The sequence below is a fragment of the Dromiciops gliroides genome, chromosome 6, assembly GCF_019393635.1.
Source record: "Dromiciops gliroides isolate mDroGli1 chromosome 6, mDroGli1.pri, whole genome shotgun sequence".
NCBI lineage: Eukaryota > Metazoa > Chordata > Mammalia > Microbiotheria > Microbiotheriidae > Dromiciops > Dromiciops gliroides.
This window is the reverse complement of record NC_057866.1, coordinates 248,794,201-248,819,848: the sequence shown is the minus strand read 5'-3', so window position 1 is coordinate 248,819,848 and position 25,648 is coordinate 248,794,201. Positions and strand designations below refer to the sequence as shown.

At 39.3% G+C, this 25,648-nt stretch overlaps 1 protein-coding gene across 2 annotated transcripts in view; it reads left to right on the top strand.

The window, feature by feature from the left end:
• Positions 1-25,648, top strand: part of PKD2 (polycystin 2, transient receptor potential cation channel) — a 61,721-nt gene that overhangs the window by 19,200 nt on the left and 16,873 nt on the right. For both annotated transcript variants that reach the window (XM_043972012.1, XM_043972013.1), the window contains exons 3-6: positions 2,119-2,252; positions 17,157-17,407; positions 19,278-19,502; positions 24,467-24,695. In XM_043972012.1, the coding sequence (XP_043827947.1) occupies positions 2,119-2,252; positions 17,157-17,407; positions 19,278-19,502; positions 24,467-24,695 (839 nt within the window). The remainder of the gene's footprint in view (positions 1-2,118; positions 2,253-17,156; positions 17,408-19,277; positions 19,503-24,466; positions 24,696-25,648) is intronic.

The window sequence follows — 25,648 nt, the reverse complement described above, 5'->3', positions numbered from 1 at the left end:
GGGAATTGTCAGGGATCTGCTGGATTTGAATGAATAAAGGAGGAAAAGATTCCCTATAATAAGATCACTGCTTTGATGGTGGGCACATTTGGTATGGCGTCACTCTCCTAATAAAGGATGTGGCTCACAAACTTGCTCTCGTTGATGTCATAGAAGACGATCTAAAGGAAAAGATGATGGAGCTCCAACATGGTAACCTTTTCCTTGGATATCAAAGATTATCTATGGCCAACTCAACGGCATGACGCAGACCTGAAGCTGGCCATTGTGACAGCAGGTCCAGCTAGCAGAGGAGGATATCACCTCAATATGATGCAGTGTTAATGTGAACGTCTTTGAATGCATCCCCCTTACTGCCATTCGTTCCCATTATTGTCCAGTACACCTCTAACTGCAAGCTGCCTGTTCTTTCCAGTCTAGTGGATATTTTGGCACGTGGCCTCTCCCAAACAATGCTACTGGAAATGATTGCAACCTGACTTCCCCCTATTTCATTCCATAATGGAGGAGATACGAGGTGTCTGCTCTTCAGGTTGTCGCGAATCAGTCCTTGGGGAACATGGACAATCCAGTGATTGAATATCACAGATGTCTGTGAAGAATCTTCTTTTTGACTTGAGAATCGATGTGAATTCAGGGCATTGGAAAGATGTTCATGAATAAATGGATGAAACTACTCAAATTGAGGGCAAATTGAAGTATGGCTTTTTTCACTTCGTTTTTCTTTCCTTTTTTGCATTGTGGCTAATATGGAGATGTTTTGCGTGATTTCCTATGTATAATTGATATCATATGGCTTGCCTTCTCAATGGGTGGGAAAGGGACTTGGAGAAAGGGAGGGAATTTGGAACTTGAAATTTTAAAATGAATGTTAGAAATAAGGACTCATGAGGTAATCGACCTAAAGGGGCATACTTGGTAAGCCTTTGGTTTGTCTGTGGCGAATTTGGCAGAAAGCATAATGAGGGTGCATACAATTTCTGTCACAATTAAGACCACCTTGGAATGAAAGATAGTGTCTTCCCCAGAGTCCCATGTATTTGGGGGACAAAAATGGCATTTCAGATGTTGTGAAGGTAAACTTGACTCCTGAAGAGGAAGAAAGAAAAATACAGTCATACTTGGGACATTTCAAAAGGAAATAGAATTTCAAAGTTTTTAAAAGTTTTGTTATTAACTGTCTAGAAAACATGACAAATAGTTAAATGATTATGTATGATGAACTTTTCCAATAGTCTATTATGGTTTGATTAACACCAAAACTGCATAGCTGGGATATTTTGAATTGTCGCTCTCTATTATCCTGCGCTCTTAGTAGGGGATTTGGAGTTGGCCAAAATCCTGACCCAAATCCTCCCTATTTGTCATATTTGTGACTTTGGGAAAATCACTTAGCTTAGCTGTACTTCAGCATGGTTGCTTGTAAAAATAAGGGCATCAGACTCAGTTGGCATCTAAACCACCAGCATGATATACCAGCACTGAATTTGGAGTCAAGGATCTAGGTTCAAAACCTGACTCAAAGGGCAGCTAGGTGGCGCAGTGGATAGAGCACCAGCCCTGAATTCAGGAAGACCTGAGTTCAAATCCAGTCTCAGACACTTGATACTTACTAGCTGTGTGACTCTGATCAAGTCACTTAACCCTCATGGCCCCACAAAAACCAAAAATAAAAGTATATACCCATAGGTTACACATACACATATGTGCCTCTGGCTATTAGGCACTAATTTTGTATTGGAGGTTGAGTGGTGTAATGTCCTTGGGGAGCTTAATGCTCTCACTAGGTAAATAAGCCATGTGCTTGGGAAACAGCTGCTACAAATGATTATAAGTGACCGTGAGGGTGGTCACATCAACAACAAGCAGGCTGTGTCTTCATTATCTTTGATTCTGCCAGCCAGATTATTTGTGCATAATGCTTCACTTTAATATATAATTGTTGGGTAATGTATCTGGCGATGAGAGAACGCTGTCAGATCACGTTTATTTTTTGTTAGCAGCCTAAAAGTATGGGATGAACATCTTTTGGAATACCCTCAAGGTAGATAATTAGCCTGGATGACTGACTGTATTTGCTTGTTTATTCATGATGCCATTTCCTTGTGTGTCTTACAGTAACCTATGGGATGGTGAGCTCCAGCATGTACTACTACACAAGGGTGATGTCTCAGCTTTTTTTAGAGACACCTGTGTCTAAAATGGAGAAGACAAATTTCAAGACACTCTCCACAATGGACGACTTCTGGAAGGTATTTGAAAATAAGTCTCTTTGTCACTGGAAGGTGTCATTTGTTTTCATCAGCTCGGTTACACGGCTCTCCAGGGTAGTAGCTACGCTTGTTGAGGCAGATGGCAAGGTAGAAGGAGCCTGTATTTGGGATCAGAGGACCAGTGTTCAGTCTCAGCCCTATCAGAGATCTGTCTGTGGTTCCACATGACAATGAGCAAGTATTTTAACCTTTCCGGGGCTCAGTTTATCTTTAAAATGAGGAAGCTAAACTAAATAAATGCCTCTTTTAAGAGCTTATCCTCCCCTAAATCTGTGATCCTCTGAAATTCCATTACCTCTTTTTTTTTTTTTTTTTTTGGTGAGGCATTTGGGGTTAAGCGACTTGCCCAGGGTCACACAGCTAGTAAGTGTTAAGTGTCTGATGCCAGATTTGAACTCAGGTCTTCCTGAATCCAGGGCGGGTGCTCTATCCACTGCACCACCTAGCTGCCCCAATTCCATTGCCCCTCAGTGCAGCCTGAGATCAAACAAGTGTCCTTGGCTGCCATGTCGTATGATTTACCAGTATTGGACTTGCAATTTATGAAAACCCCAAGATCATTTTCATATGAACTGTTCTTCAGTCACACTTTACCTCTCCTGTAATGATCTAGTGGGTTTTTAAAAATTTATTTGTAAAAGGAATCTTTGTTTCAGGGAGAATCCAGATAAGGCCTCTAATGTTGCTTGTTGGTAACAATTACATGGTCCTTCAATGTATGCAGATTGCCCCATGTTCAGTGGTCATATAAAGCAGATGTAACTAGAAATCCTGTTGTTTTAGTCACAAAGTGTACTTGTAACAACATGTAACATTCATATTCCCATTATTTTTCCACATTGAACCTTGGTAAATGGAGCAAAAGAGCTTCAGGTTCCAGGCATCCTTTTGGCTTTTTTGGGGGGGGGGGGGAGGGGTTGGGCAATGAAGGTTAACTGACTTGCCCAGGGTCACACAGCTAGTTAAGTGTCAGGTGTCTGGAGCTGGATTTGAACTCAGGTCCTCCTGGATCCAAGGCCAGTGCTTTATCCACTGCACCACCTAGCTGCACCCCCCCCCCCGCCTTTTGGCTTTTGATGTATCATGCTCTAGATTTTCAGCAAAATGTATTATTCACTGAAAAGCTGCTTTTAAGCCTTTTAAGAAGCTTCTTAACATTTTCTTCCTCAAACTCTTTCATTTGTTTTTTCATTCTTTCATTCATTTATTAATTTGTTGCGAGGCACTGAGGGTTGCCCAGGATCACACAGCTAGTAAGTGTTAAGTGTCCAAGGCCAGATTTGAACTCAGGTCCTCCTGAATCTAGGGCCAGTGCTTTATCCACTCACTGCGCCACCTAGCTGCCCCTCAGATCCTTTTAAGATCTTCGCCAACATGAAAGCAGTGTGTCAATCTTGGAGGATGTTTTGAGAACAAAGAGTTCATAATATAGTCAGTCTCCCATTTCTTCCAGTTTTCTGACCAATTCGTCATTTGACATGTGGACTTGACTGGCTTTTGGATCTGCAGATTTTGTGGAGGTGAAGGATTAGGCTCGATCGGTGGGAAGGGTGCAGGTGCCTTCTGCTCAGACATCCTGGTCAAGCTGGGGGAAGGAGGCGTTCTGGCCTTCAGACAGAAAGGGATCACACCAGTGACCAGCCTTGCTCCAGAGTCTTGCTTTGGAGGGCAGCTGTCGAACGAGCGAGGGAAAAGCAGTGCTAGGGCAGCAGCAGCAGATGCACAGGAGCAGCACGCAGTATGGGTGTGGGCAGAGTGTGGGAGTCACCGGGAGATCCAAGCAGTGATCCCCTCCCGAGTTTTTCCACGGCTGTTTGGTGTGACCTTTGGAAATTTTTCCTGTAGACATGCTGGCTGTTTGTGATCAGTTTTCTTTACTAGCTGCTTATATACTATCCCTTACATAACATGTTCCAGAATTTTTTTAGGAACTTTGGTTCCAGACTTACTGGCATATACTTGGCAGATGCTATTGTCCTTTCTGTTTGAAAATTGGAATTGTAATTAATGTGAGTTTCAAATCCAGTTAGATTTAGTGTAAATTAAAAAAAGATACCTGGTCACATTTAATGTAAGGCAAAATTCAGTTAATGAAACGTGAATTAGTTAAGGGTTTTAACATACTGCTATCAGTCTACATTTGTCTATTGTCACATGGAGAGATGATATACAAACCTTATTAACAAAAATTATATTAAAATTTTTAAAAAATGTACAGAATGAATAATGCTTCAGTTGGAAAAAGCCAGAGCAAAAGAAGAGGCTTATTATATCAAAACAAAAATTTGATGTAATTGAATGACATAATATGGTCATTGTAACTCTAAAAAAGACGAAATGTTGGAATGCCTAAATATAAGATATGGAATATAATAAAAACACACAGGTAAATTTTTTTTTTAAAGAAAAAGGGAAAGGGGGCAGCTAGTTTGCGCAGTGGATAGAGCACTGGCCCTGGAATCAGGAGGACCTGAGTTCAAATCCAGCCTCAGACACTTGACACTTACTAGCTGTGTGACCCTGGGCAAGTCACTTAACCCCCATTGCCCCACAAAAAAATAAAAAATAAATAAATAAAATATTATGTTGGGGCAGCTAGGTGGTGCAGTGGATAGAGCACTGGCCCTGTATTCAGCAGGACCTGAGTTCAAATCCGGCCTCAGACACTTGACACTTACTAGCTGTGTGACCCTGGGCAAGTCACTTAACCCCAATTGCCTCACCCAAAAACCAAAAAAAAAGAAAAGAAAGAAAAAGGGAAAGGAGAGAATTTGGAACTCAATATTTTAAAAAAAACAAATGTTAACAAATTTTACATGTGGTTGAAAAAAATTGAATATATATATATATTTTTAAAGCCAAAGTCTTATCAGCTTTTTGTGATTTGTGAACAACTACAAGAAACATAGTGTTACAGTGAGAAAAATGGAGTATCTTTTAGCTATATGGATTAAAGGTGGCGATCAAAAATGAATTATTTTAACAGAGCAGTCACCCAGACAAAAGCTTCAAGTTTATTTAAGGCAGTGAAAGAAAATGGAAGTGGAAGAGAAAGTTAAGCCCGTACTTCAGGCATTAAGTTGGTTCTGTCACTTCTGAATTCAATAACATGTTAAAATTCCTGGACAAGTTGCCAATGCAGTTGAGGACACAGAAGCTAAATATACTGATGCTTTAAAGAAAATAATTGAAAGAGGTAGATATATTGATCAATAAATCTTTAATGTGACTGAAACAGGCTTATTCTGGAAAAAAAAGATGTTTTCTAAAACATATTTCTCAGAAAGAAAATATTCAACATGGTTTTAAAGTGTTAAATATGTCTAACACTTTTATCAGGACATCATGAAGAAACGGATTTCAGATTTAAACAAGTGCTTGTTTTGTTGGTCTTGAAAATCCTCGAACTCTGAAAGACTACCTTGATCACTTTTTTTTCATTGAAGGTCAATTAAGAAAGCAAGTATGACTAAAGCTGTTTTTAAAAAGTTTTTAAAGTTTAATTTTAGTCCAGCTGTTAAAAATTCTATAAGAACAATAGTATTGAGGCAGCTAGGTGGTGCAGCAGATAGAGCACCAGCCCTGGATTCGGGAGGACCTGAGTTCAAATGCGACCTCAGACACTTAACATTTACTAGCTGTGTGACCATGGGCAAGTCACTTAACCCCAATTGCCTCACCAAAAAAAAAAAAGAAAAAAGAACAATAGTATTGCATTTAAATGACTTAAGACCCCAAGTCACCCAACTGCACTTGGTTCACTGAGTGAGGATGTAAAAAAATATATATATTTTTGCCACCAAATATAGCATCTTTATTATTACTTCAGGAAAACTTTTGAACAAGCAGTTGCTAAAATTAGAAGCATCTATTCGATTTCCTTAACTGACTTCTGGAAAAAATTATAACATCAAAGATGCAATCAAAAACATTCACTATGCTTGGCATCAAATTACAGCAATCAACATTTGCTTGTGGATGTGGAAGCACATTCTGCCACATTGTACAAATAGTACAAATAGTAATTTTGAAAGTTTTCCCTCTTGAATGCAGACTGTTACAAACATTGGAAGGAAAGTTTGGCTTTGATAATCTAGAAAATGACAGTGTTTGTAAATTGCTGGATACACACTAGGAGGAATTGACAGATTATAATCTTCATTTAGATAAACAAGTCTTTGAAGAAGCTGACATGCATTGAATTGAGTGGTATTGTTGATAAGAGCAGCTACTTTTTCACCAAAAGACTCAATTCTGTTCCCTAACGCAATCAGAGGTCTTTCCTCAGTTCTCAGTTCAGCTCAGCTCCCAATTCAGCCATGCTTCAAGCTCAGGTCTTACCAAAGTTCCCAGCAGCATGTGGCAAGGCGTTTTCTTACAAGCTGGAAGAAGCAATGAAGACTCTGAGGTTTGTTCCTAGAACCATCCACAGACTCTCTGGATCTCAGTTCTAAGGACCTAGTTTTGAGCTCTCTTCTGATGCACTAGGAGGTCTGGTCCTGGTCAGTCGTACCTCATTAGTCTCTAGTATGAAATTATTCCTCTCTTTTTCATTGTAAGAAACCAAGAATGAACATGTCTTCCAGCCGAGTCACTACTGTGTAGTATTTATTTGTCCCATAGTCCCTAAACAGTTCTAGGTATAAGGAATTCCGGCTATCAACCTTAAAGATCTCATATTTGCCATATGCAAATTAGATGCTGGAAAACAAGATAATTTTGCCATCTTTACTCTTGTTTGTCAAACCTTAGAACTATGCACGAAAGTTAAACTCATCACAGGAATCTCCGCTGACTAAGACACTAACAAACCTAAGGAGGTGTAAAATTTGAGATTGATTTGAATTCTAAGATGTAGTCAAGCTGGCATAGGTTACCTCTTCCATGAGTGGAAGTCTAAACTCCCGTCTCTGACTTACCCTTGCAACTTCAACTTCCACCTACTTCCTATAGAAACTTGCCCAAAGGTCAAGGTTTTGTCTCCTTTACTCCTTTACTCTGGTAGCCTTGAGACTTATACTCTGGGATCCACTCAAATTCCTTTCCTGATGTTGTATTGTCTGTCATTGCTTCACTATTCATACCCTCACTCCATGATTCTGTGACAGCAAAGCCACAGATCTCACTTCTGCCCCTCACCACTAACTTGGCTGGAGGAGGTATGGTAAGGCTCTGCCTGGGGAAGCAGGGCCTAATTAAAGGGAACTGGGGCATTGTACCAATGGGTGGGAACCGGGACGCTGCATCAGGACTGAAGAAAAGGAGATTGGCCTCTGTCAGGAGCCAGTTCTGTACCCCCAGAAACCATGTGGGGCAGGAATTAAGGCCAGTAAAAAGTTATTTCCCCCTGGGGCAGCTAGGTGGTGCAGTTGATAAAGCACTGGCCCTGGATTCGGGAAGACCTGAGTTCAAATCTGACCTCAGACACTTGACACTTATTAGCTGTGTGACCCTAGGCAAGTCACTTAACCCTCATTGCCCTGCAAAAAAAAAAAAAAATTTACAGTTATTTCCCCAGCTTGGGAAGAGGCTGAGATAGCTTTAAGGTCCAACCCTTGGTAGAACCTCCATTAAAGGAGGAAGAGTCAAAAACTGAGTGATTAGGGAGATATAAAGAAAAAAGAGTGAGTTTACTAGCAATCTCAGGATAAAAAAACTCAGTTAACCTTGAGCACAAGCAGAAAAATCATCAGGAAAGATATTAATAACAGTGGAAAAGGTGGTTACCAGGACACCTAAGAGAGCCCCAACATGTCTGATTCAGTATTTCAAGATGAAGCAAGAGTCTATAGATTCCTAAGAGAGTATGGAACTACAGCAGAATGTTCCTGAAAGAGTCAAGAAAACTATATTTTAAATTCTTTCACTGCTTTCATAGGCAGAATTTCTGACATTCACAGCAGAAATAATTGGCAGAATTGAATAAAATGGATCCAGCATGGCAAGAGCCAACAGACAAGCAAAAGAGATGACAAATGATTGGGAATACAAATATAGAGAAGTGAATGATGATCTTGAAGAGAAACAAAATACTACATAATCTCTATATAAGTAAAATACACTGATCTTAAAGATACAACTTAAGACCACAAGTCTCCCAGAAGATAATGACATGTCAAAAAACTTGAACTCCCTAATTCAGGAAATAATACAAGAAAACTGTCTTGAACATTGGAACTCAGAAAACAAAGTGCCCATTAAAAAAATCTACCAAAAAAAATTTTTTTAATTAAAAAAAAAAAAAGAAGAAGAATTGGGGCAGCTAGGTGGCGCAGTGAATAGAGCACTGGATTCAGGAGGACCTGAGTTCAAATCCGGCATCAGACACTTAACACTAGCTGTGTGACCCTGGGCAAGTCACTTAACCCCAATTGCCTCACCAAAACAAAACAAAAAAAATAAAACAAACAAAAAAGAATCCACAGATTTCCTCCAGGAAAAAAACAACAACAACAACTAAAACTAAAACTTTATGCTGCAATCTCTAAAACACCTAGTGGTTAAACTTAATGATTCCAGTAACAAACAATAAGTTCTACAAGTTAACAAGAGAAAAACCTTCAAATACAAGTAAATGGAAATTTGAATAACAGAAGCCTATTCTTTTCCCATCATAAACCTCAGAAGGGAATGGAAAAATATGCTCCGAAGAGCGAAGGATCTTAAAGTACAATCCAAGGCAACATACTCTATAAATCTTCACTAAATCATTAATAAAAAGGTAGACATTGAATAAAACAGGCATTGGAAGCATTTCTATGAAGAAATCAGATGTGAACAGGTTATTATTATTTTTGCAAATGCCCCCCCACCCCTGCAACAGAAATACAAGAAAAACAAGTGTGACAACTAAGGAGTGAATAATTAATTAAATAAATTATACCTGGAAACCTAGAAAGAGAAAACCACTTATGGGATTAAAAAATCCACAACCACAACATAATAAGAGATTTCCTTATAAAAGTACACAAAGAAACAAGAGTAAAAGCAAAACAAATAAAAGAAATAATGGTAGCAGATCAGGCCTGAAATGCCACAAACTAAACCTCACAGCACATCATGTACACGTGCAGAATGGGAGAATGCAGAAAAGCAGAGGGGGCTGAAGCAAATAAAGTGGAATGTGTTAACATCCCCCAGTCGAGGTACTGGTAAACAGTGAAGGAAAAATAACTCTTCTCTCTTAGGGAAAAGAAGGCTGACGGGAGAATGAGTGAGGTCACAAAAGGGGGGCTGGAAACAAGGGAGGAAAAAGGGAGAAAGTTCAGTGATGGGCAAGAGTGCCATTGTAGAATACCTGAGGGTGGGGAATGGCAGATTCTGTAATGGTAGATGAGGACCTGGCAGTGAATAGAATCAGCAGGAATTTGGTGCTTAGAGACCACTACCTTTGAAAGAATACTTTATCTTTATAGATAGCATCCTTCCTCAAAAGCAGGGACATCATAGCCCTTGGTGGAAAATGGCGGGGAGTATAAATAAAACTAACATAGCCAAGAATAGAAGGAATACAGAAAATTGGGGAAAACCTTTCACAGTCTCTCAACTAGGGTGTGATGGTTGCTATGGTGTAGGAAATGATGAGCCAGTTGATTTAGAAAAATATAGAAAGACTTGGATCTATGAAGGAAGATGCTATCCACCTTCAGAGAAAGAGATCGCTGGTGGAAATATGCATAGTACGGGTTTACATGTATGTGTATTCATGTATATGTTTATAGATATATGTATACATGTGTATATCTGTGTTTAGTTGTAGCCTTTAGGGGTTGCGGGGGGGGGGAGAGGGGGAAAAATTAAGCAAAAAGTACACAGCAGAGACGAAAAGAAAACCTAAAAAGAAGCAAAGAAAAGCTGGGTAACTTGGAAAACAATGTGTAGTATTTATTATATAGGTTTTCTTAAAATATAAATTTATTGTTTTATATCGAATCCTCTCTTATGTTCTGTTGCATACATGACAATGTTCTTTTTTCTCCTTATTTTGTATTTAAGTTTAAAATGAATAAAAATTAAAAAGTGAATAGTAAAAGAAAAAGGAAAATGTGCTAAAAATAATCAGAGAAGAGGCAGTGGTTAGTACTAAACTCTACAATAAGGGACACAGGAAAATTTCCACAAAATAAATCTTCAGAAATCAGTAGCATTTCTACATAATAACAAAACATTTAAAAGGCAAATCCCTCTTCAAATAACTACAAAATACACAAAATATGTGTGGAGCAACCTCCCCAAAATATATAAAAGACTTGTATAGATTCAATTAAGAAAATGTTCTTTAAAAAACATAAAGAACATCTACCTGGAGAAGTGTTCAGTTCATGGCTAAACCATACCAATATAATAAAAATGACAATGCTACCAAAATTAATTTATGCTTTTTATGCTATACTAATCAAATTTCCAATGGAGTACTTTAGAGAACTTGATAAAATAATAACAAAATTTATTGGGGATAAACAAAAGATCTAGAATGTCAAGGGAAATGGTGAAAAGAAGGATAAAGGAAGAATAGCACTTTGGACCTCAGATTATAAAGTAGCAGTCATCAAAACCATCGGGTACTGATTAAAAAATAGAGAAATCAACAGAACAGATCAGACAAAGGAGAATCATAAAAAATAGAATTCAAAGTAGAAAATATAAATTACCTAATCTCCCTACTTAATATATAATTTAAAAATTACCATTTGATAAAAACTGCTGAGAAAGCAATCTGGTAGAAATTAGGCTTAGATCAACACCTTACATTACATTCCAAAATATACTGTCAATAGATATGAGACCTTAATTTTCAAAATCATAGTATTAAAATAATAGAAAAGGAACATAGCATCTACCTCTCATAACTATTTGTAGGAGGTGTATTTTTTTTCCTTGTCTTTTTTTTTAAGTACTTTTTTTTTTTTTTTGCGGGGCAATAAGGGTTAAGTGACTTGCCCAGGGTCACAGCTAGTAAGTGTCAAGTGTCTGAGGCTGGATTTGAACTCGGGACCTCCTGAATCCAGAGCTGGTGCTTTATCCACTGTGCCATCTAGCTGCCCCCATAAGAGGTGTATTCTTAACCAAACAAAAGATAAAATAGGTAACTTTGATTATTTGAAACTGAAAAGCTTCTGCAGAAGCAAAGTTAATGTGCCTTCGATGAGAAGGGAAGTGGTCAAATAGGGAAAAATATTTTTTTTATCAAATGTCTCTGATAAAAATTTGATATCCTAGATATATTTAATATTTAGGAGTAAGAACCATTTACTCAGTAAATAAGTAGTCAAATGATATGAACAAACAGTTCTCAAAAGAAGAATTTCAAATTATTATTCACAAATCATTAACAATAGAATTGAAGGGGCAGCTAGGTGGCGCAGTGGATAGAGCACCGGCCCTGGAGTCAGGAGTACCTGAGTTCAAATCCAGCCTCAGACACTTAACACTTACTAGCTGTGTGACCCTGGGCAAGTCACTTAATCCCAATTGCCTCACTAAAAAACAAAACAAAACAATAGAATTGAAAATAAAAAATGACCCTGAAGTTTTACCTTACACCCTGCAAATTGACAAAGATAGAGATAGTTGATGTTGGAGGGGCTGTGAAAAAAAATAGGGACTCTAGTGCATTATTTGTGGAGCTGTGAATCAATATAACCATTTTGGAATTCTGCAAATAGAGTAAGTAAAATGTCCCTATTCATAGATTCAACTAAGAAGTCATTGTTAAGGGGAAATTCCCTATAAACCCTAAAATATTTATAGCAGTATTTCTGTGATAGCAAAGAATTAGAAACAAAATAGATGAACGTTGATTGGGGGGGTGGCTAAATTGTACGTGAATAAAATATAATATCATATTGTCGGAAATGGTGAATATGATGAATGGAGAAACACAGATTTATATATCCTGATGCACAGTGAAGTAAGTAGATGCAAGAAAATAATATATAAAATGACCACAATAATGTAAATGAAAAGAATAATCGCAGAAGTAAATACTGCAAAATTACGAAGAATAAACATGGCCCCAAATAAGAGAAATGAGAAAATACACCCACCATTTCCCATTCCCCTTTGCAGAGGTGGTAGGTCTGTGGATTGATACAGTGCATGTAATTCTATACCTTTTTATGTATTCATCAGTTTTGTTGATTCTTTTTCTCTTCCTCTTTATAAAGATATGTTTATCCTATAGGGTGTTTCGTTCTGAGGAGCAGCAGGGGAGGGCTACGGGGAGAAATTCTGGTAATGTAAAAAATGAGGGGCAGAAGATGGAGGAGGAAAGGCAGTGAGCTCCCGAACTCATGACACGATCACTCCAAAAAACTTCCAAATAATGCCATAGGAAAATCCCCAGAGCAGCAAAACTCACAGAAGAATGTGCTGAAATCATCTTCTAACCAAGTACAGCTTGGAAGGTCAGAAGGAGGGAGCTGCTGTGCTAATACAGGAGTTGAGCCCAACCCCCCAGTCACCCTGACACAAATCCAGTCCCAGGAAGGCCTCACCAGAGAAGCAGACCCCCAGAGCCTCTGAATCATCTGAAGCACCAGTGTTGTCTGGAACTAAGCTCACAGTCTGGTGAGTGGGCTGAGCCCTGGGCAGTGGGGAGACTATAGGGGTCTACACCCCTGCTGAGAACCAGGAGGTAGGCTTGAGTAGCAGTGGCCCAAGTGGGGGAGGGGCACAGGCTCGTTGGAGCTAACAACTACAACACACAAAGCTGGTTGATTAGCAAGTTGGTCTGGGGTCATCTAAGGACCAGGGAACAGGCCGGGCAAGTGAAGAACCTGATGCTCCTTAAATCATACCACCTGGGACTTCTTAAGCTTGGGATACTGCAGCCTAGAAACAGTGCCCCACTTTAAGGAGCTAAAAGTCAAGTAAAAGAAAGGCAAGATGAGCCAATAGAGAAAGGTGAGGACCATAGAAAGTTTCTTCAGTAACAAGGAAGACCAAGGGGCACCCTCAGAGGAAGATGTCAACATCAGGGTCCCTATATCTAAAGCTTCCAAGAAAAATATGAATTGGTCTCAGGCCATAGAGGTGCTCAAAAAGGACTTTGAAGATAAAGTTAGAGAGGTAGAGGAAAAAATGGAGAGAGAAATGAGAGTGATGCAGGAAAGACATGAGAAAAAAGTCAACAGCTTGAAAAGTCAAATTGGCCAAATGGAAAAGAAGGTACAAAAGCTCTCTGATGGAAAAAATTGCCTAAGAATGAGGATTGAACAAATGGAAGCCAGTGACTTTATGAGAAACCAAGACCCAATAAAGCAAATCCAAATGAATAAAAAAATAGAGGGCAGTGTGAAATATCTTCTGGGAAAAACTGCTGACATGGAAAATAGGTCCAGGAGAGATAATTTGAAAATTATTGGTCTACCTGAAAACCATGATCAAGGAAAGATCTTAGACACCATCTTCCAAGATATTCTCAGGGAAAATTGCCCTGAAATTCTAGAAGCAGAAGCTAAAATAGAAATTGAAAGAATCCACCAATCACCTCCAGAAAGAGATCCCAAAAGGAAAACTCCTAGGAATATTATAGCCAAATTCCAGAGCTCTCAGGTCAAGGAGAAAATATTGCAAGCTGCCAAAAAGAAAGAATTCAAGTACTGTGGAGCCCCAGTCAGGATAGCACAAGATCTAGCAGCTTCTACATTAAAGGACCAAAGGGCATGGAATATGATATTCCAAAAGGCAAAGGAAATGGGATTACAACCAAGAATCACCTACCCAGCAAAACTCAGCATAATCTTTCAGCAGAAAAAATGGCACTTTAATGAAAAAGAAGACTTTCAGATATTTGTGATGAAAAGAACTGAATGGCAAATTTGACTTTCAAATACAAGACCCCAGAGAACCATAAAAAATTGGAGCTGGGACATACCTGGGGTAGTACAGTGGGCAACTGTCTTGTGTCTGAGGCCGGGTTTTGGCTGGGATCCCCATGGGTCCAGGGTTGATGCTTTGTCCACTGTGTCACCTAGCTAGGTGATGACATCTTTAGGGTTAAATTGAGGGGTGAATGGAATTCACTGGGGGAGGGGGAAGGGCAGAGGTGAAATCCTACATGAAAGAAACAGGAAAAGGCTTATGAAGTGGGGGAAGAAGTGGGAGAGGAGCAGGGCAGTAAATGAATTTTACACTCACCAGAAAAGGCTCAAAGACCTTAAACTCATCAGAGCTGCCTCAAGGAGGGACTAACAGACACACCCAACTGAGTGGAGTAATCTGTTTAATCTGGGTAGCAAATGAGCCTAACATCAGAATTGGCTCAAAGATCTCAATCTCATAAGAATTGGCTCAAGAAGGAAATAATGTACCCACTCAATTGGGTGGAGTAATCTCTCTAACCCTGCAGGAAAATAGGAGGGGAAAGGGATAAAAAGAGAGGGGCAAAAGAAGGAAGGGCAGAGTGGGGGAGGGGATAGACAGAAGCAAATCCCTTTTGAAGAGTGACAGGATGAAAGAAGATGGATAATAGAATAAATATCATGGGGAAGGGAATAGGATGGAAGGGAAACAGTTAACAATAGTAATCATGAAAAAGAGAAAAGGCGGGAAATTGTACAAAAAATATTTATAGAAACTCTTGGTGGAGGCTAAGAATTGAGAATCAAGGGAATGTCCATCAATTGAGGAATGATGGGAAAATCTGTGCTATATTATTGTAGTGGAATGGTCTTGTGCTACAGGAAATGACAATCAGGATGATCCCAGAAAAGCCTGGAAAGACTAATGAACATCGATGTATAGTGAAGTGAGCAGAGCTGGGAGGACATTGTGTGTAGTGACAGCAGTATTGTTCAATGAACAATTGTGAATGACGTAACTTCTCTCAGCAGTGCAATGATCCAAGACAATCCCAAGGAACTAATGAGGAAGCTTACCATGCACCCCTATAGAAAGAACTGATAAAAAAGAACACTTGTGGATTGTACATATATAACCTGGTTGTGATCTTGTGGAGGGGAGAGGAAAGGGAGGGAGAGAGGGCGAAAAATTTGGAACTCTAAATCTTATGAAAATGAATGTTGAAAACTACCCTTACATGTAACTGGAAAATAAAATAAATGTTTGTTGCTAGACAAAAAACATAAAGAAACAAACAAGGGACAGCTAGGTGGCGCAGTAGATAGAGCACCGGCCCTGGAGTCGGGAGGACCTGAGTTCAAATCCAACCTTAGACACTTGACAAATTACTAGCTGTGTAACCCTGGGCAAATCACTTAACCCCAATTGCCTCACAAAAAAAAAAAAAAAAAAGATCAGGCAACAAGATAAAGGTCATATTGGATGACCTTGACCTCAGTAAAGAGAAAGAAAACCAGTTACTTGCTCAGGTCCAGAAGGGAATGAGGGACTTTATTGGTATCAAAATCATTTGGAATTACTACTATTACCAATGTACCAGAAAGTCTAAAAAGGTTGAAAAGAAAGATTTGCTGGGTAGCAGTAAAGGCTTTGTTGAAATTTGAGCATATTTGTTCATAGTATCTTTTAAGTATGTGAAAATGTTTTTCCCTCCTCAGCTACTTTTCAGCCTTCTCCCCATAAATTGTTTTCACTAAATTTATTTAACAAAGCTTTTATAAAAACATTTTCAAAGATAAACTTAAATGCGACTTTTTTGAAATTATCATAAATGTTTTAAGTAGTAAGTATTTGAATTGTTAAGGTAGTGGTACATAGAAAAAACAAACCGAGAATGTGAAATTCAGAGAATCTTAATGAATCTGTGATTGCTTTTCATAGTTGTAGGAAAAATGCTTATTTTTCCATAAGTAAAAACCCTATTAATGCTTGGGATTAGAGCTGCTGGTCTTGCAGAGATATCAATTTTTTTTTTTGACTGAGTTTTCCATTGACCCAAGAACTCTCTCATGGACCCAGCTCATGAATTCTCTGTATTGGGAAGACAAGATGCTGGCACTCTCTCTCCCATCCTTTCCCTAATCCTATTAAGTTCATTTCCCCATCTCTGACACTCATCAAGATCAATGGCATTTCTACCCAAAGGCTAGCAAGGACCCTGGTTTTTAGGGATATCCAGGGATGTGATTAGGCCATAGGAAATAAAACAGGCCCCTTTTCTTAGTCCCTCAGGAGAGATTATGTTGGGAGTTCAAAGCCCCTACCCCTGTTCTTCCAGTGATCCCCGGTCCAAAGACTTTGAGGGGAGATAGAAGCCCCTTAGGTAGAGCGCTTAGAATCAGAAATAAAATATTTAGTTTGGGTCGAGTCTTAGGAGAGTTAAGTGTAAGTCCTACTGCCTATTCTCCCAAACCCAGAAATGAGGTTTGGAAATCTAACTTTTGGCCTTCCAGTGACTAACCTGAATTCATTTCTTTAAGTATTGACTGATTGATCTCCACACTGTCCAAGGAACTCTAAAACTTGTCTTCAGCGCCGTAGTTTGGAAGTGTTGATTCTGCAACGTTCAGCTTTCCTCTTCATCCACCTCTCATGGCCATACATACGTTGCTACTGGACAAACTGTAGGTTTGATTATACGGACCTCTGTTGGCATCAAGGCCTGGCGCTCTGTCCATTTCACCACTCAGCTGCCCCGTTGTGAAAAGTACTGATGCAACGAAATGACCCGCATAGCCAGGAGACTAAACAAGTCTGCCTTATTATTCCCCTAGGATAAACTGTCAGAACCATAGCTGGTGAGGATATGAGGCAGATCTGCACTGGCACGATCTAGAAATAACGGGGAGATAGTTATGACAATAGATTTATTTCATTGTCTCTCCGGTGCCTGGAAACTCTAATTATATTAAGGAGGCGGGCACTCAGATTACTGTAGGGGACCACATGGAAGTTTTTGACAGCAAAAAAGTAATTTACTGATATTTTGACTTTTCAGACCTTTTCTTTCCCTTTCAGTTCACAGAGGGCTCTCTGCTGGATGGCCTCTATTGGGAGATGTGGTACAACAACAGAACAGTCGCTGAAAATCGGAGTTTCATTTACTATGAGAACCTGCTATTGGGTGTGCCCCGAATCCGTCAATTAAAAGTCAGAAATGGGTCTTGTTCTATCCCCCCAGACTTGAGAGAGGAGATTAAAGAATGCTATGATGTCTACTCTGTCAGCAATGAAGAGAGAGAGCCATTTGGTCTCCGACACGGAACAGCGTATGTACTTCTTTCTCAGACACATCCGTGCTGTCCCTCCTGTTTCTCCCGTATTTCCATTCATTCTTTCAGCAAATACAAAATGTTGTCGATAATTTTCCAGTACTTGTAATCTTAGTCTTTGCCAAACTGATTCTTACCCTTTTCAGAATGTATCCACCCAAAAGTTTAGTTTATATATTGCCCCTTCAGTCTCTGCATCACAGAATTTCCAAATGGTAAGGAATGTCAGTGGCCAAAGAATCCTCTCTACAGTATAACAAACAAATGGGAGATCATTGCATGCAGAGCATGATAGCACCCAGGGACTGAAAGAAAGTTCAGACCAAGCACTGGAGCAGGATAAGCTAGCACAGAGTACAGAAATAGGTGTCCTCTGGCTACTCTGGCACTTACAACTGAGTTCCAGGTTGGACTAAGGTGGGGCTCTACCCACAGGAGTGGTAGAGAAGAGTAGCCACTGACAGGCCCTAAGTGTACTAAGAAAGGAAAAAGAACGGAAGCAAACAGAGGCTATGAGGCTATGATCCCAAAAACAGAGCAGGAACTTCTAACTCCATTCCATGAAGCTTTTCATAGAATAACCAAGACAGGAATCCAAGACAAAAGGGGAATTTGTGTTTCAGTCGCTCTGAACCTGTGAAGTTTCCCAGTGAGTGAATAGTGGCTGCGTCCATTAGCGTCTACTAAAAACTTGGGACAAGCCAGTAGATTCAGATTCAGGTTTGGAACTTGTAGTTTAAAAAAAAACCACAACCCTCTAATAGTAGGAGACCTCAATTTGCCCCTCTTAGACCTAGATAAATCTAACCCCAAAAAATTAAGAAAAGAAATGAGGGACCTAAATAACCTAGGCACTGCACCAAGCCCTGAAGAAAAGACGGTCTCTGCCCTCAAGGAGATTACAATCTAGTAAGGGAAGACAAAACACAAAAAGCAAGGGGGAAGCAGGGAATAGCACAGTGGAGTAGTCAGACAGAGAAGTTCCAACATAGTACTTAGAGGTGAGAAATGTGGATATATCTGAACTGAGCTCTCATGGAATCTTGGAGTTCACAGCCTGACCCTTCAATAATAGAGGCAGAGAATAGTGACAAGGTAGAATTCTGAGCCTAGTTAGATCTTACAAGATGGTGAAGTTATTCCGATCATGAGCTTCCTGGGGCATGTTGGAGAAGTTAATCAGAGAAGTGACTAAAATGTCCATTCTTTTTGAACCAGATAATCCATTACTGGGTTTATACCTCGAGAATGCACTTGATAAGAAAAAAGTCCCCACAAATACCAAAATATTTGTGCTAGAACTTTTTGTGATAGCTAAGAATTAGAAACAAAATAGCGATCCATTGAATGGGTCCATCCGGCCCAGGAATCAGGACTTGAGTTCAAATCCAGCTTCAGACATTTACTAGCTGTGTGACCCTGGGCTAGCCATTTAACCCCAATTGCCTTCAAAATCACAAGTAGTTTAAATCACAAGTTCTGAATGAACAGTATTATGAAGAATATTCTTCATAGAACAACTAAAAAGAAAATGAGTTTGCCTATCTTAGCTTGTCTTACATTGATTACATTTTAGGATGGCTATTTCCTGACCTGTAAATTTCATCAGTAAATTATCTTTAACTGATATCATAGGATGGATTACTTCTGGAAAACTTCTAGAGAAAGCTTACTAGGTGTGTTCAATTGTTGATAAGTATCAGTTTAAATAGAAAATATTATTTCCTGATTTTGTCTCTTTTTGGAGGTTAAGCTTTCTTTGGTTGTCTTGTCACTGACCCTGACTGATTATATAGTTTTGGTCCCTCTTTATAGCTGCTTAAAGTAGTGACTGTGTTGCTTGTTTTTTGTTTTGTTTTTTACACAGTTGGACATACACAAATGAAAAAGATTTAAATGGGAGTAGTTACTGGGGATTGATTGCGACATACAGTGGGGCTGGCTATTATCTAGACCTGTCAAGAACCAGAGAGGAAACTGCAGCAAAGATTTCTACTCTGAAGAAAAACATCTGGTTAGACAGAGGGACCAGGGCAATCTTTATTGACTTCTCAGTGTACAATGCCAACATTAATCTCTTTTGTGTGGTCAGGTATGTATTTTTAATGATCATAATGTCAATCTTGGTTTGCTTATGTTTTGTGTGTGGATATATGTGATGATACATTATCGGAGTATCCACAAATAAAAAATGTACCTTGTGTTTTGAAAATTGGGTCCTAGGATTCAAGAGGGATAGCAAAGAATGGGTTGTGTTACTGATAAAGAAAAGAAAGGGCAGAATGGTTTTATGGGACACTGAATGTTTCTTAGGTATGTGGATTCAAAGTTTTAAATCGTAGAACCTTAGAGTAGGAATGTTTCTCTAGTTTATTTAGTGTAACTACACTGGGAGACAAAGTGATGTTTTTCTACCATCTGTCATTTAAGAGAATTAGTCCTCTCTGGGCCAGAGTCATATCTCATAACCCTAACCTTTAGTCGGTGCTCCTTTTCCTAAGTTTGCCTTTATCTTCTGGTGTCCGTTCCATCTAATATATGAACTCAGGTGGGGGTAGGGATTGTATTAAATATTCTGTCAACTGACGAAAGCTAGGCTAAATGCATTTCTCAACACCCATATTTCAGAGGACAGGTCGACTTTGGATAACAATAATCGTCATTAAAAGCAAGACAGAGTGCTCTGACTTTCCCACTGTCTACCTAATACAAATGCCCATCATTTAACTTTGCTAGGTTTTGGTTTCTTCATCTGTGAAATGAGGGATTGACTATATTATTTTTAAGATCCTTTCTAGCTGCAAATCCTATAATCCTACATTATAATTATTCTGTACAAAGATGTAGCATTGGATTGACAACTAGATAATCTATCACCAAAGGTTCAAAAAAAAAAACTTTTGTAAGGACAGTCAAAAATGAGAGTTCATACGTGCCTGCAAAATGATTTCTAATCATACATGGTGTGAGGGGGAAAGTATTAAGGCCAGAAGAAGATTTTTTGTCAACCACCTTGGGAGTTGTAAGGAATTTCTTGGGGCCAAAACTTCATGAGAAGGAAATGATAGAAGGATAAAATTGCAGAGTGTTTGGGATGCGAAAAGTCTTAAGGATGAAAGAATTACTGTGCATGAAACAAGCAATATTGTAGCATTAGGGGAGGGAACCACCAGTCTCCAGTGACTTCTGGCAGCCATCCAGAATAAAATGATACAGAACTACTATTTTTAGTTGCTAATCCCAGAGGACTAGTTGTGCAACTGATTTAATAACAGTCCTGTCTCCTCATTTGTAAGATTTAACTCTTATGTGCTAGATTTTTCCATCCCTAAATTTGAACATTTTGAGATCACCTTTTACAGAAAATAATATCATGTTAAATCTTAGAGTCCTTACTTAGAAAAAGGAAAGAAGAAATGATTGTAATTACTGATGAACTCTGTTTAGAGCATGCCTAAACAGGAAATGACTTGTGGTTCTTGAAGGCAGGAAAGGCAAAAGCAGCCAAATAATTCCATGTATATTCCTTGCTGTGTGTGTTTAAATTTTTTAAAAAGCTACTCTTGAACTTTGCTTCCCATACTTTGATTATGAATGGTAACATGGCCTTCTCAGAACCTCAGAGTACTTAAAGATGCTCGGTCAGGATGCACCAGGTGGAGTGAGTATGCAAGGGAACCAAGGGAGAACTGTGTCTCCTCTAGACACATTCACACAGAACCTGTACCTGTGTGTTCACACTATTCCCCTGAGGCTTCATTCTTACCCATCCTGAACAATTTGTCCTGGAAAAAAGGTTAAAAATTAAAAGGGTGAAAGAGTTTGCTGGTTTTTTAGTCTCAGTTCAATCCAATCCCCATCTTCATTTTTCTCTTAAATTATGGTTCTGGCTTTAGAGGGTCAATGCACAGTAGCTGTAGAGATGAAGTATTACTGTTTTGTTCAGTTACCAATCCATGGCATTAAAATTAAGCGACTTCCGGGGCAGCTAGGTGGTGCAGTAGATAGAGCACTGGTCCTGAAGTCAGGAGGACCTGAGTTCAAATCCAGCCTCAGACACTTGACACTTACTAGCTGTGTGACCCTGGCCAAGTCACATAACCCCAATTGCCTCACAAAAAAACAAACAAATAAAATTGAGCGACTTCCTAGGCTACTTTTGGTTCTAGCTCTAAATGACTCTACAGTAAGTCATTAGGCAAGTCATTTAACGTTTAACATCCACTATAGAAGGAAGAAAAGACTAATCCATATTAGAGGTTTAATTATCGTAATCCCCAGTTATGTGTAGATGGGTCAATGCTGCTGCTATGACTGCGTATTATTATACTCTCAAACTTTAATTGAATGCCTAGTTTCTGTAGGAGATACTGGCTAAAGCTTTGACAGGAGAGGGGATAGAGATAGAGAACACAGTGCCCTACACAGACTAGGCCCTTAATAAATGTTGAATGAATGAGACATTATTCTTACTCTCCTTAATTAGGAAAGAAAAAAATTTATCCTCATCTTTTCGAGCATCAGAATTATACACCGTTGTATCTTCGGTAGCACTTTGTAGATGTTGATTTACTCATTTAGGAGGGACTTATCAGATGAGTAATAATAGAAGGTTATATTTAAGTTGTTAAATGAGTGGTACAATGAGTACGGAAGTAGTTGAGAAAGGGAGAGGCCTTAGAGCTCAGAGGATGATGCAGGCGTATCATTTCATATAAGAGACCCTACTTGGCTGCGGTAGGATTGGTCAAGACCGGGCCTCTGAGTGGGTCTGAGAAGAATCCTTCTTGTTCTGAGAGCTGATTTGGGGGGGAAACATTGCTGTTTGGAAGAGCTAATTAGAGGGGGAGGTGCTTTTCACTTTCCTTGTACTGCTCTATACTGTCTGACAGGTGAAAACCCCTGGGAGCCGCTAGAGTCCAGCCAGAGAAACTGACCTGGATCCCAGGCTCGTGGATTTTGTTTCGCTAAAAAGAGCTTCATACTCTTTCAGCAGCTCAGCAGAGGGGCAGCTAGGTGGCGCAGTAGATAAAGCACTGACCCTAGATTCAGGAGGACCTGAGTTCAAATTCAGTCTCAGACATTTGACACTAGCTGTGTGACTCTGGGCAACCCTCATTTCCCTAAAAAAAAAAAAAAAAAAGGAGCTCATTAGAGAAGTGTCCTACTCATTAGAGAACTGTTGTGAAGGCTTCTACTTAAAAGGGGGACCCCCAGTGCCTACTTGTGAATTGCCAGGGTACCTGTGTTCTCTCTCTTAGCTGGGGGAGTTTGTGCTCACTTTTTACCACAGGCTCTTTGTCCAGTGGTGAGAGGTTTGAATGCTGTTTTTATTATTATTATTATTATTATTATTGCTTCATAAGTATTTCTGATTAAGAATAAAGCAGTGAGGGGCAGCTAGGTGGCACAGTGGATAGAGCACCGGCTCTGGAGTCAGGAGGACCTAAGTTCAAATCCGGCCTCAGATACTAAACACCTACTAGCTTTGTGACCCTGGGCAAGTCACTTAATCCCAATTGCCTCACCAAACAAAACAAACAAACAAAGAATAAAGCAGTAGAAGTTTAAGACCTCCAGCTGTGTTAGGAACCTATTTCCTCCTATATGAGAGTTGCAGCTGCCTGCATGCCCTAGACTGTTAGCATAAATACAAGTTCAGTGAGAAGTCCGGAGGGTGGTGTACTTGGAGGACCTTTACATTTAGTTCTATTCTGTCATTTTATTATATGACTTCTCTGATGCCCAGAGACGCTAAATGACTTGCCCAAGGCCACACAAGCATTTAGTACGAGAGCCCGGACTAAGTTCATAGACTTAGGGCTTCAAAGTATCTCAGAGGTCATTAGGTGCAACTCCTGCATTTTATAGATGAGGGAACTGAAGCCCAGAGAGGTTAAGTGATTCCCTCACAGTAATGTTTCTAGTTGATTTTTTTTTTTTTTTGGTGAGGCAATTGGGGTTAAGTGACTTGCCTAGGGTCACACAGCTAGTAAATGTTAAGTATCTGAGGCCAGATTTGAACTCAGTTCCTTCTGACTCCAGGGCCAGTGCTCTATCCACTGCGCCACCTAGCTGTCCTGCCGCTAGTTGATTTTTAAGTCAGGTTTATCATCCTGATCTCCAGCCACTTTGCTATGCTGACGTCTGGTCTTTGTGGGATTGTTTAGAATTTAGTTACCAGACTAACATAAATAAAGAACAGTATTTTTCATCCAAATTATAGAGAAGGATACAGGGTGTAATGATTGGAATGACAACACCTGCTGGAGACTTACTGTAGAAAAGCTCCGCCATGAGGTGAAGGTCTCTGAGGGCAAGACCATGCATCTTTTCTTTGGCCTCAGGAAGTGACGTTTGCTTGTGGGAGGAAGAAGGGGGAGCCTGGTGCTCTCTGGTGGAGAAGGGAGCTAGAAATGCACTCTCCCTTTAATAGATAGATGAATCTAGGCCTTTCTCTCTCTCTTTCCCAAATTTTTATTCTCCTTAATAAATGCTTAAAAGTCTAACTCTTGCTAAAGCTTATAATTTATCGGCGACCACTCATTAGATATTTTAGACAGACTAGCTAGAATTTTAGCTTTAACAAGGGTAAATGAATTGTTCTGAGTCTTACCTAAGTGAGTGTCATACCTGAGAGGGAGACCTAGTCACTGGGTAGAGTTCTTTACTTTAGCATCTTCTGATATCACTAGTGGCATGATCTTTGTGTAGCATGGAAGCTGAACAGAAATAACTTTAGCAAATTCTCCTCATTTAAATATTTACCACCATCCTCAGAGACATTGAGTTTCCAAGTGTACTTTACCACTTAACGAGAATACCCTTCTAGGCTGGATTATCGAAGGATTAATGCTACTAGATGACCCTTAGCATTTATAGCTAGGAAGTGACCCTTTCAGTCATTATTATTAGTTTGTGCTACCAGTTCTGCCAGGTTTGTGGGATTTAGCCCATTACTTTATAGGATGCTTTGTGTATGTGTGCTTGGTAAGAACAGGCTGCCATCTTTATTGAAGATGTTCACTTCCGGCTTTTTCTTTTACTGCAACACAGATTATTGGTTGAGTTCCCAGCCACTGGTGGCGTGATTACATCTTGGCAGTTTCAGCCTGTGAAGCTGATCCACTACATCTCAACTTTTGATTACTTCCTGGCGACCTGTGAGATCACCTTTTGTTTCTTTATCCTTTACTATATAGTGGAAGAGGTTTTGGAAATTCGTATTCACAAATTGCATTATTTCAGAAGTTTCTGGAACTGTCTGGATATCATGATTATTGCGGTAGGTTCTGATGCAATAACCATATACTTTATTTACTTATTTTTTAATTTTGAATTTACCAAGAACAAAAAAAGAGGAACATAGTTATATGCAAAATAGAAAAGAAAAAGAAAATTATATTTGAAACCATGAATTCTGTTTTGCACAGTTTGCTTTCCTTTTTAAAAACTCTATGATAAATTTTACATGTTGCTTTCAGAACTTTCCCGCTTGTCTGTTTCCCTCTAAATATCCTTCAGTTTCCTTCACTTAATTTAACAATTTCTTCAATGACCTTCTTTTCTTCTTTTCTTTGGCAGCACTATCACTAGCTCCTTTTCCCTTCATAAAAACAGAAAATGCACAGATCTTTTCAGAAATAAACATAGTAAAGCAAAATAAATCTACACATTTTCCATGGCCCAAAATGAACTCCTCATTCTGTACCTTGGTCCATCCACCCTCTTGTCAACATATGTTAATATAAAGCCATCATCAGTCCTTTGGAGTCAAAGTTGGTCATTGTATTGATCATAACTCTTATTATTGTATAAATTATACTCCTAGTCCTGCTCACTTTTAAAATATGCACCTTCTTGGGGCAGCTAGGTGGCGCAGTGGATAGAGCACCGGCCCTGGATTCAGGAGGACCTGAGTTCAAATCCAGCCTCAGACACTTGACACTTGGTAGCTGTGTGACCCTGGACAAGTTGCTTAACCCCAATTGCCTCACTTAAAAAAAAATAAAGAAAAATAAATTAGATAGACTCGGAGTGCCAATTAAATATGCACCTTCTTGTGGAGAATCTAAGAGTATTCACCTTTAATAGGATAATGGATTTAGAGCTGAAATGGACCTCAGAAGTCTTCTAATCCAACCTAGTTGAAGTGATTTGCCCAATACCACACAGAAGTAGCATAGTGGTAACAGACAGGAATAAGGTCCTCTGGCTATAGATCCCACACACTCTCCC